General features: G+C 48.1%; 1 protein-coding gene across 1 annotated transcript; it reads right to left on the reverse strand.

The window, feature by feature from the left end:
• Positions 1-3,730: 3,730 nt before the first annotated feature.
• Positions 3,731-10,635, reverse strand: CHMP7 (charged multivesicular body protein 7). The gene is made up of 9 exons (XM_009081260.1): positions 10,424-10,635; positions 9,186-9,371; positions 8,421-8,554; positions 7,981-8,029; positions 6,815-6,934; positions 6,517-6,615; positions 5,457-5,517; positions 4,745-4,906; positions 3,731-4,031 (listed from the first exon to the last, which is right to left on the reverse strand). The coding sequence occupies exons 1-9, from the start codon at positions 10,565-10,567 to the stop codon at positions 3,967-3,969; spliced, it is 1,020 nt and encodes a 339-aa protein (XP_009079508.1). The 5' UTR covers positions 10,568-10,635; the 3' UTR covers positions 3,731-3,966.
• Positions 10,636-12,257: the final 1,622 nt, after the last annotated feature.

Genomic DNA, 12,257 nt, shown 5'->3' on the forward strand with positions numbered 1-12,257 from the left:
ATCTAAGGCACAAGACACAAATAAGAGGATGCTCTCAGTGCTCTCCAAGCAAGCTGAGATGGCAGGTGACCTGTGCCAGAGCAGAGGCTTAGAGTGGGAGCTCATGGCACACTTAGGTGGCACATGCTAAGCCAGGAGGCATTCCAGGAAATCATTCCTGGAGGTACAAAGCAGATCCTCCTCCTTAGGAGCTTCCAAACATGGAACCACTGAATTGTTAAGGTTGGAAAACCTCTCTAAGATCATCGAGTCGAACCCTTAACCCAGCACTGCCAAGGCCACCACTGAAACATGTCCCCAAGTGCCACATCCACATGTTCTGGAGCACCTTGAGGGATGGTGATTCCATCAGCAGCCTGTGCTGGAAAACCTTTCCATGAAGGAAGGAGAAATCACTGTTAATTCTGCTGTCAGAGGCAAACAAAGCACAGGAAGATACTCATGGTCACAGATCAACTCCTCTCTGCTAGATCCCAGAATGGTTTGGGTTGGAAGGACCTTAAAGACCATCCCAGTCCCCCCCCTGCCATGGGCAGGGACACCTCCCACCAGCTCAGGTTGCTCCAAGCCCCATCCAACCTGGCCTGGAACATTCCCAGGGATGGAGCAGCCACAGCTTCTCTGGGCAACCTGTGCCAGAGCCTCAGCACCTCACAGGGAGGAATTCCTTCCCAATATCCAACCTAAATTTCCCTTCTTTCAGTTTGTGCCCATTTTGCCTTGTCCTATCACTCCAGTTCCTGATGGAGAGTCTCTCTCCAGCTTCCTTTGAGATTCTTCCTTCCCTTTAGACAACACAACCTTCTCTTCTCTAGGACCATCCCCATCGTCTCTACCCTCTGCCATGGGCAGGGACACCTCCCACCAGCCCAGGTTGCTCCAAGCTCATCCAACCTGGCCTGGAACACTCCCAGGGATGGAGCAGCCACAGCTTCTCTGGGCAACCTGTGCTAGAGCCTCAGCACCCTCACAGGTAAGAATTCCTTCCCCATCTCCAATCCAAACCTCCTCTTTGCCAGTTTGAAATCAAACCTCTGCTGATAAAACTGCTCTGTGCATTCTCTCACTAAACACTTGCTCCATCCCCTGACACAAGCAGCTATTTTTTTTCTAAGGCTCCAGTGAAGGACTATTTTAAACAGCTCTCAATGGACTAAGATTCCATTTTGGTGGCAATTCAGCTCTAGGTTTTTATCTTTAATTTCCTCCCCCAGCAAGATTCTGCTCTTTGCTTCCCTTCCCTGCTGGCTCACCAAAATATACTCCAAATTCTCCATTCAGCCATCTTGATTACATTCCCCACTTTGCATCAAAGGAAGAAAATTAGCAGCCACTCGAAATAAAGCAGCAGCTGCTTGGGTTTAACTCCTAAATGCCTCTCCCAGCACGGCTGTCACAGTCAGATGCATCAGAGAGTCACAGGAGAGTGCTTATTCCTGCAGGAATCACTTTGGATTCCCAGAGAAGGGACAAGTTCTGGTAGCAGGAGAGAAACAAGGGGTAGTCAGAGATTGGAAAAGCAAAGATCAAGGTTGGAGGCAAGACCTGAGCCCTGCAAAAAGCCATGGGAGCTCTAGCAGGGCCCAACATGCCAGTTCAGATCAAACCTCCTGCCAGAGGAAACTGCCTGAAGTTCAAAGCTTCCTTCAGGCATTGCAGTATCAGAGGGAAGTAGGAGTGATCTGGTTTGAGTTTAGGCACCAAGTTACTACATTTTGACACATTTTCCTTGAGCAGAGGCTAAAGAAACTGAAGAAATTAGACTAAAGCAGTGCCAGGCTCCTCAGCTGTACTGCCTGGTGACAGCTAGAACAAGCAGGTGGATAAAAACTGCCCCAGAAGCAGCTTAATGAATTGTTTGGTACAAACCCAATGAGAATTACTAGGATATTAGAAATATTAGGAGAAATGACTTACTGGAATAGCAACTTCATGGTCAGAGCAAGAACCTCAAACTTGTGTGTGAGCCTTGAAACTGCAGGTTTGAGATACAGAGTAAGGAAAGAGAAGTGGAAAGAGAAGCTAAGCTGAAGCAGAAAAAAAGCAGCAATCCTTCCCAAAATGATACTCAGAACATAAAAGCTGCACAAGCCCAAAACCAGCACAGGCTACTTAGTAAAACCAGACAAAAATCACCCAACATAGGAACTGTTGGGCTTTTTTTTGAAACACAGAGAAAAGGCTCAGGGAAATCCGAGTCTGGTAGAGCAGTTGTTCAGTTTGGGTTTTGACAAAGCAGCCCAGGAACTCCCCCAGATTCCAGCAGACAACATTTATAGCTGCAGAAGCACAGCTGGAACAGCACAGGGAAAGCACAGGAGGCACCACGAGGCACTTTGCTTCCTCCCCTCCCCTTCAGCACACAGAGGCAGAAACCACAGAGGTTTTTCTCCCATTTACTTCCAAAGGAATACAGAGCTTCAAGTCATTTTACAGAATTCCATGTACAGCCTGGGGGAGCTGCAAACTGGCTGTGGCACAGCTGCCCTGGCAGGAGTCTACACCCCTGAGCAAGGAGACAGCGGAGCCAGAGCCAACACAGCACCCTCGTGACACCTGTAACTTCCATCCCTGTCCCCTGGGGCTGAAGTTGGGTGGCCAATAAATAAGGAAGGGATGTGGGGAAAACTCCAGCCCTGGTTCCCATTCCCCCAAGCTGCCACACACACACACACATGGCTCCAGCCACAGAGCTTGGTGCAAGAGGCAGCGTGGAAGTGGTGATGGGAATACATTCCGAGTCAGGGAGAGGTGCAGAGGGAGCAGGACTGGTTATCCAGCAGCAGGCAGCCAGTCCCTCCCCTGCCACACACAATCTGGGTGCAGGAAGGCCAGGGAAGAGCACATTCCCCTCCTGAAGGAGTTCAGTTACGCAGGGATCAGGCTCAGGCTTCCTGCCCTGCCCTGTGCACACACGTGTGATCAAAAAGGGACCTGCAAAAGATGTTTCCTTCTGATAGGGAGAGGCAGCCCCAAACAGCTGCAGCTGCTGTGCTCAGGGGGTTGGGGCATCAAAAACAGCATCAGAGTTTTGGTTTGGGGCTTTGTGGTAACATAGAACCTCGTGGAGTTGCAACATGAAGACTGAAGGCAAAGTCAAGGCTGTTACATGGAGGGGAAAGTGATGTCTCCCTTCTCCTCACAGCCCAAAATCCCTCTGAGAGCTCAGAGCACATCACCCTGCAGCTCCCAACAAGTTTGGCTAACAGGGAAGAGATAAAAACAGCAAACAGGTAGAATTTCAAGTAAAAGCAAGCAGCAAATTGGTTTCCAGTGCCCCTCAGCCTTTGTCACAACAGGCAGAGCCTGACACTCCTTCATTCCCCATCTTTTGCAGGTCTCCCTTTTAAGGCCTTAATGTCAATACAGAAAGAGGAATAGTTTTGTCTTGTGCTTGCAATTGCTGCTCTAGGAGCAGCAGCAAAATCTCCTACAATGTAACAGTTACAGTGTCTAGTTGTCCAGGACCGTGCAAGGTACAGACAGGGAGGGACAGAGCTACCATCAGGTGTTTTAAGCTTGTTGCAGGGACGTCAAGGTCAGGATTTATGTGCCAAGTGTTTGAAACAACCACACAAACAGCTAAATGTTGAGCAACTGCAACACCGCTGCAACTCAGATTCTCAACATCAGCCACAGCAAAGGAAGGAAAAGAAAGAGAAAACCCAAAGTGAGCACTGCTAGGGACACAGAAGAGTTTATCTCCACTGGATTGTATTCCCAGGAGGGAAGACTGGATGGCACAGTCAGATCCAGACCAGTGCAGATGTTGGCACAGAGATGACAAACACCAGCTGGGGCCAGTTCCAGAGTGGATTGTCATGGCAGGAGATCCTGTTGCTGAGCAAAAGTGATATCCATGAAGGACAGGGTAGTGTTTTCCCCCTCTCCTCAGAAGTTCTAGTCGTGAGTTAAGAAACATTAAGACAACTTCTCCAGCTGCAGCAACAGGATTCTGTTGGGTCTTTAGAGATTCAGTCCCAGAGCTGTTTTGGGTTCAGAGGAAGCAGAGGGAGTCTTCTGTGCCAAATCTAGAGAGAGAATTGCAACACAGAGATCAGTTTGCATCATCCACATTCGTAACTACCAACTACAAATCCCAGAGAGCTTCAGTGCCTCCCTACCCAGCTGCACTCCCTTGGAAAGCTTTGCTGCATGGTTGATGGGAGTTCTCTGGAACATCAGCCCACCAGCTGCCCAGACAGGAACAAAACTACATGGACAATCCTGTGTAATTGTAAATTAACAGATTCCTGAAAGGAAAATTGAAGCCTATTCACACCCCTGGCTGAGACAGGTCTAGGGAGAGCTCAGCAAGCAGCACAAGCTCTTAAGCTCTGCTCAATCACTGTTACTATATCACAGCATGTCCTGACTTGGAAGGATCATCAATAGAGAAAAAAATGTTTTTTATCTATCAATCTTATTGTGTATTTACTTCCCAATAAAGACCAGTTTAAGCAGACACCACACCTCAGACATCATCAGCACTGTAGGGCAGAGAAGCTGCTGACTGTCTGACAGAGCTGCTCTGCTTGGCCCCTTGGACAGGATGAAGAAGTAACTAGTCAAAGCAGTAGGTCCCTCAAAGAGCCTTCAACTTCCCCCGTGGCAAACAGTGCAAGCACTTTCCTAGCCCACTAGTCAGTCCTCTCAGCACTGACACTGCAGTTCTACAGGACAACTCTTACTCTGCAAGGCTGTCCCTGCCCCTAAGAGCAGCTCAGGCCTGCAGCATCCATACCTCCATCAGACACAGTGAGCTTCTCCAGCTCAGCTTCCAGCTCAGCATCAGAAATGGGGGGACTCAGCACCTTCTGGGGAACAGGAGGCAGATCTACAGGCTCCTTAGTCGAGTCCTGGAGGAGGCTGTCCAGCTCCTTCTCAAGCTCTTCAGTGTCCATCTCTGCTGAGCAAAGAAAACATTCAGCTCCAAGCACAACTAAGTGGCATCTTCACAGCCCAGACTGAAACCCAAGTATAACAGAGGTGATATTCCTCCCATCCATTGTTACTCATAAGGAGTTTTCTCTGAAGGACTGAAAGGTCAGTCCTGATCCCAGAGAAGGCTGATCTTTTAGAAATATCTTTGCACTGAGGCCAATAAGCTTTTTTGGCACATTTCAGTAGAGACAAACAAGCTGCAGCAACACAGGCCAGAGGAAAAAGCTCATCACTTCAAAAACAAAGCAGCAGCCACTCTAAAAATAGAGTTAAATCAACATTACACAACTCTGAACTGAAATCCACCCACAGTTAGAGACTCCAAGGGTTTGGAGATGGACAAATGCCAATCCCCCTGTGACCCACTGTCAGAGGGGAGAACTCCTTGGCAGCCTCATTGCCTCCCAAGGCAACAGCACCAACAGCCTTGGCATTTCAGGAAGAGCTAATCCTCCCAGGAGCTAGAGGAGGAGGGAAGGGAGCAGGGAAGGGATGAAAACCCAAAGACATACCCAGCCCATTGATCCCCACTCCAGCCAGAGTCTGAGCTACTTCATCTTGAGTATCACAAAGCTGAGGAAAAACAGACAGAGTTTGCTACAGAACACAAACTGATCATATGTCTCACTGTAGCCACCTAAGGCAAAAGCAGAAATAACAAAAGAAAGCTGAAGTTGACTTAAGGCAGAAGAGATTTCCAACCTGGTTTTTCACTAGCCAAAAGGAGCAACATGAAGATTATTTAATCAAGTGCTACAAGGCCAAGTAGCACATTAGAGGATCGAATTTGAAAGAGAATTTCACAGGAAAAATACAGAAAAATCCCTCTCATTTCAGCTGTTTCACCTAAGTAATGAGTTTATATTGCAGAGAAGGTTAGAAAAATCAGAAAGCTGAAAGACCAACCCATCTCAGCTCTCACATTTCAGGCCCTCAGCTCATGAGCTGAAGTCACCATTTGAGCTGACCTTGCTAAAAAAACTAATCCTTCTCATGCAGACAGATTGCTCTATGCATTTCAATTCATCCAGAACTAACTCCTCTCCTTTAGTAATGAGTTTATATTGCAGAGAAGGTTAGAAAAATCAGAAAGCTGAAAGACCAACCCATCTCAGCTCTCACATTTCAGGCCCTCAGCTCATGAGCTGAAGTCACCATTTGAGCTGACCTTGCTAAAAAAACTAATCCTTCTCATGCAGACAGATTGCTCTATGCATTTCAATTCATCCAGAACTAACTCCTCTCCTTTCCTACAGCTTTAAGACCCTGTTTTATGCAGGTAGCTGCATTCCAATTTCCACAGGTTTGCCTTGCCTTTCTTTCCCAGGAAAGTTGTGCTTGCCCAACCAAAGGGACGCATGAAATGTACACATTTAATGCAAATACAGAAAACCAAACACACAGTTATCTAAGTCCTCTGCTTGCTGAGCTTTTAGATCAAAGTAAGTCAGTTTGCTCTGGTGACACATGGAATAGAAACTAAACAGCACTAGAAGCCTCAGGATTAGCATCTGGGCAGGATTGATGTGAACATCCACACACCACTCATTCCTTTAGCTCTTGTTTCAGTACCTCTTGTATCTGATCCACTAAGTTCTCTGCCCTCTCCACAGTCACATCCTTCATGGAAAGCTTCAGAGCTCCCACACCAGCCTGGTAGGCATTAAAAACCTGGAAATAAGATGTAAAGAGAGAAAGAACCACAATGCTAATGATGAACAGGCAGTGGAAGCTTCTCTCCAAATCTCTTCTCCAAGCAGGACTCTTACAGAAACATCAAGTAGAAATGGATGAGCAGGTTAGAGGGATATCCAGGGATAAAATCCCATCACCAATGAGATGAGAGGGAATAAAATGAGGAGCACATTACCATCTGGTCAGTCTGGGAGGCATAGATCCGATCCAGGATTCCCTGCACTGCATCCAGCTTGGAGTGCAGCTCCTCGATGCGCCGCTCCGTCCTCCGCTTGGACTTGAGACACCTCAGAGCCTGCAGGGACACACCCTGGGGTCACAGGAAGTTGTCTGGGCAGGTTTCTACACAAATCTGAAAGCTGCTCATTTCCCTGTGCTTCACAGAACCATCGAGGTTGGAGGAGACCTCTTAGATTATCAAGCCAAACCATTAACCTGTCACTGCTGGAAGCTCTAAACCAGATCCTGCAGCACCAGATCCAGATAACTCTTAAAAAAACCCCAGGGATGGTGACTCCACCACCTCCCTGGGCAATATTCCACTGCCTGAACACCCTCACAGTGATTATTTCCACTTTGGTGGGTCTAAATCTCCTCTTAGTGGCACCATGAGAAACTTCTGATGGAGCTCTAAAAGATGAGGAACAAATAAGTGTTCTCCATGCTGCAGCTGAACTGAGATGGTGCAGTCAGGTGTTCCTGGATCACTTGGGGTGCTCAGGAGCACAAAATGCCTACTTTGGTCATCTAAAAAATGCCATTTGGCATCTGCAACTATTCACACTCCTGAGGGTGCTGAGGTTTCCTTCCACCCCTGTGGATTTTCGTGTTAAGTATGAAAATAAGGATTTTGGAGCATGTTGCATCACACTGAAAGGACAGTGGGGAAAAAAGTAGAGAAAGGTTGTGAAATATCTATTTGTGTTTGTGGAAAACTAGTTCAGGCACAACCACGGTGTGTCAAGAAAAAAACCCCAACTAACTGCCAAATAAAAAGGAAATTAAAATCCTTTTAATTTCTGGGTCTGGAGTTGGGACTTTGCTGATCCTAGTGGGTCCCTTCCAGCTCAGGATGTTCTATGATCAGAAGTGTCATGTAAGAAACCAGGAATTCCTGAGGCACACGCAGAACAGTTGGTTTTAAGAGTCACTTCCATTTCTCTCCATCACCTCTGGACAAATAATTCCTTATCTTCACCTGAAGGAAACCTTTGGCTTCACAAAACCACTTCAACACACCTAAGATTAAGGCCACAATGTCTAACCCTCTCACTATCTCCACTTCTGGACCAGCTCCAAGACACTTCCCTTGTAATTCCTCCCAAGTGGAGCAGCACTTACCAACTGCTTTTTCCCAGCTCTGCAAGCACTCCGAGCATCCTCTTTACACCTGGGAGATGGAAGAAGGAAAAGCAGCTCATTCCTTTGCCAGAGGAGATGTTTTCCAAACCAAACCAGCAACCATCCATCCTCACTACCTTGGGGTGATCCTGAGGTGACCAGTAACAATGCATGTTGATACAACCACCCTTAAACCATTGTTGATCCTGAGAAGGAGACCTTGAATGCCTTCCAAACATTCCTCACACCCATCCACTGCAGGTTGTTTTCATAGGGATAGGGAACAAAGAGTGGAAAACCTGCCCTGCCACGTGGCTGTGACTAGTGTTTACTGCACAGGAAAAAGGGGAACACTGAGCAAGGAGCTTCATTCTGGCTAGGTCATGGGAATACAGAGTTCTACATCACACAGACTTTCCCACCACCCTTCCCCAAATTACTTCTCTGCTTCCTGGGAAAGGGACTCCACCTTCTGTGACAGCAGCTGTTCACTCTGCATCAACTGATACACTCCAATGTCCACATCATTCATTGGGGAGACTTTGGCATGGAGACCTCGGGCAAATTTCACTATCTGGAAGAAAACCACATGCTCAAGTCACTTGATCCCAAAATTTGTGGCTGCCCTGGGAATACTTTCACTTGGAAGGCAGGAAGAGATGCTTTTACTCTCCCAGCTTTATGGAGTGATGAGGATGTACCAGTCACCACAGAATCTAACATTAAACCCAACAGGATCAAGGACCATCAGTGGGAGAACAAAAAGCCTTGATGGAACACCCTGGAGATTTAAGAGCTGTCCCAGTGCTCTGGAAGTGGATGGGAATGTCACACTTCAAAGGATTTCAGAGCACTGCAGGGAAACATGCCAGGTCAGAGCTGAGAGTGTTTGTATCTCCACAGGTACTCACAGAGAAGTGGAATTCCACAGTGATTCCAGTGGTATGGAATGGTTTTAGTTTGGGTATGTGGGGACAGTCAACCTGCAGGGACACTACAGATCTGCCCAGTTTTAGCTCTTCAATGAAAGAGGCAATGTTACACGTTTGAAGAACCTGTCATGCAAGGATGAGGATTTAATCTCCTCTCCAACCAGGCTGGAGTACCTGGAATTCACCTTTCCAGGCAGAGCCCACCCACATTTAGCCAGATGAAATGCAAGACTGGGATTAAACCACCCAAAAGCAGTCACCTTGACCCTGTACCTTCTCTCCATTCTGTTCCAGGATTGTGACCCTCTTTTCCTTTTGCAGCTGGAGCAGCAGCAAGTAGAATGTCCTCTCATCAGGACAGACACTGGCACAGAGGGAACGCAGCTCCGACAGGGCCACGACAGGGTGAGAGGAGAGCACAGAGTTCTGATAGAGGCGATAAACTTCCTCTGCCTTCTCCTGGGAGGGAGCAGAGAGCTGCTGTTAGCTCACACTGCACTGCCAACCCCACACCTGCTTCCTCCCACGCAGCGAAGGTGAAAGCTTAGACACATCCTATTCTGGGCCAGAGTGACTTCCAGAATGAGCTGGATGTAACTTTCTAAGGCAATGTAAGAAGAGTTGTCCATGAGAACCAAAACTACACTGTTTACATGCCCTGAAATGCAGTGGAACAACACAGGAACCACAGCAGACACTAAGTTGGCTTCACCTGCCACTTCCTGGAAATCCCTCCCCAAGCTGAAACCAAACAAAAGCTTTACTAAAGTAAATCCACAGTGACATCGTGTCACCAAGTCACTATGCAGCACTTCTATCCAGGCAGAGGGAAAGTGAAAGGTTTCCCCATTCCAAGTGAGCATTGGGACCATTTCAGACTATAGAATCATGAAATGTATTGGGTGGGAAAGGAGCTTAAAGCTCATCCAGGTCTACTCCCTGCCATGGGCAGGGACACTTTCCACTAGTCCAGGTTGCTCCAAGTCCCATCCAACCTGGCCTGGAACACTCCCAGGGATGGAGCAGCCACTGCTGCTCTGGACAACCTGTCAGTGCCTCAACACCCTCACAGGGAGGAATTCCTTCCCAATATCCCATCTGCCCTACCCTCTAGCAGTGAGAAGCCATTCCCCCTTGTCCTGGCACTCCAGGTCTTTGTCCCAAGTCCCTGTGCAGCTCTCTTGGAGCCCCTTTAGGCACTGGAAGGGGCTCTAAGTTGTCCCTGGAGCTTCTCTCCTCCAGGCTGAACACTCCCAGCTCTCCCAGCCTGTGTCCATGGCAGAGGAGCTCCAGCCCTTGGAGCATCTTCACTGTGTTAGCTTCAAACAACACCTGTAGATCTAAGTTACTTCTTATCCCATGTTATTCCATCCATCTCTCTCCAGGCTTTCCCACACCTCAGGAGCACAAACAAAGATCTACTCAACCCTGACCTTTCCTTCCCAGCACATAAAATGACTCCTGATTTTCTGGAGAGGCATAAGCTTGGGAAATCTCTCAACACCACTCACCTGCAGCAGCTCCACATAAATCAAAACCTCCTCTTCCTCAGGGATTTTGCTGTCTCCCAGCACACTGGAGAGAGTCCACTTGAGGGGCTTCAGGATGAAGACTCCCACACCCCAGGAGATCCAGCTGCTGTCTACACTGGCCATGAAGTCTGACTCCCTCTGGAGCTTCCCACGTCTAGGGAAAAGATGTTCACATGGAACTCAATACATCAATCTAAACCTTGGACATGTTGTACATCCCCAACCCCAGTAACACCTCCTAACACCAGTTCCTGCTAAAGTTTGGGATCTTACTGGTAGGTATGGAAACACACAGAGGGTTCCATTCCTCTGCAGCTTCCCCCAGACTCAAAGGGCCTTTTGTTTGCTATTTTTTCCAGTTTGGCAAGTTTCTCCCAGTTTTCTGACTGGAAACTGATGATGCATCAAAGAGGGAAATGGCTGGGGAGGGTCAGTTTGTAGAAAGGGTAACTGGCTATGCCAGGATACTTCAGTTTTGTGTTAAATTGCCAAGAGAACTGCTCAGATCTCATGATTTTCACTCTCATGTCACAGACAGAGCTCACTCCTGCGGCTCCTCAGCCTCCTCTGGGATCACTTCAGGCTCTAATCACAGAACACCTGGTTGCAAGCAGCAGCTCAGCAAATCCCCATGTGCCACTCGCAGCTGGAGCACCACAAAATGCATTTTGCAAAGCCATTCCCTGTGTCCTGTCCCTGCAGGCCCTTGTGTCAATAGTCTTTCTCCATCTCTCCTGTAGCTCCTTTAGGCACTGGAAGGGTCTCTGGAGCTTCTCTTCTCCAGGCTGAACACCCCCATCCCCTCCAGGCCCTCCAGCCCAGTGAACTCCCAAGGTCCAGGACTGTTCCTCCAGTATCCACAGAGGGATAGGAAAATAGCATCATAGAGTGGTTTGGGTGGGAAGGGATCTTAAGGACCATCCAGTTCCACCCCCTGCCATGAGCAGGGATACCTTCCACTAACCCAGGCTGCTCCAAACCCCATCCAACCTGGCCTGGAACACAACCAGGGCTGGAGCAGCCACAGCTTCTCTGGGCAATCTGTGCTAGAGCCTCAGCACCTCCCAGAGAGGAATTCCTTCCCAGTATCCCATCTATCCCTGCCCTCTGTCAGTGTGAAGCCATTCCCTTGTCCTGTCTCTCCATCCCTTGTCCCAAGTCCCTCTCCAGCTCTCCTGGAGCTCCTTTAGACACTGAAAGGGGTCTAAGGTCTCCTGGGAACCTTCTCTTCTCCAGGCTGAACACCCCCAGCACTCCCAGCCTGTCTCCAAGGCACAAGTGCTGCAGAATCCTGGAGTGGTTTGGGATGGATGAGACCTTCAAGACCACACATTCCATCGCCTGCCATGGGCAGGGACACCTTTCACTGGACCAGGTTGCTCAGAGCTCCATTCAGCCTGGCCTTGAACAGGCCTTGTTCCTAGCCTGGGACATCCACAAGTTCTCTGGGCAAGCTATTCCAGAGCCTCATCGCGCTCACAAATTGCAATATCAATATTGATATTCCTGAAAATAATTTGCCTGCACATTTATAATTCCTGAAATCATATTAATACAACTGGGAAAATACTTTCTAAACCAAGTATCGATAATGCCATTTTTTCATTACACCTCCTTTTAAAAACTCTTTTAGAGAACCAGTTCAAAACGCTAATGCCATGACCCAAACTTCAGAAAGACCCTCTGGCAACAGGAAACCATTCCCTGTGTCCTAGCACTGTTTGCTTCCCCTAATCCTCTTCTCTGTTTGAGTAGGAAAAGCCTTGGAAGGATCTTAAATCCCAGACCATCCCATCCCAATCCTATCCCATCC

This window comes from Acanthisitta chloris, unplaced genomic scaffold, assembly GCF_000695815.1.
Source record: "Acanthisitta chloris isolate BGI_N310 unplaced genomic scaffold, ASM69581v1 scaffold23948, whole genome shotgun sequence".
NCBI lineage: Eukaryota > Metazoa > Chordata > Aves > Passeriformes > Acanthisittidae > Acanthisitta > Acanthisitta chloris.

Excerpts from the sequence above, each read along its gene's own strand:
- CHMP7 (XM_009081260.1), bottom strand. The coding sequence starts at position 10,567 with ATGGCCAGTGTAGACAGCAGCTGGATCTCCTGGGGTGTGGGAGTCTTC. Across the intron at positions 6,935-7,980 it reads GAGCTGGGAAAAAGCAGTTG|GCTCTGAGGTGTCTCAAGTC; the intron begins GTAAGTGCTGCT and ends GTGTCCCTGCAG. Across the intron at positions 4,032-4,744 it reads GCTCACTGTGTCTGATGGAG|ATTTGGCACAGAAGACTCCC; the intron begins GTATGGATGCTG and ends TTCTCTCTCTAG.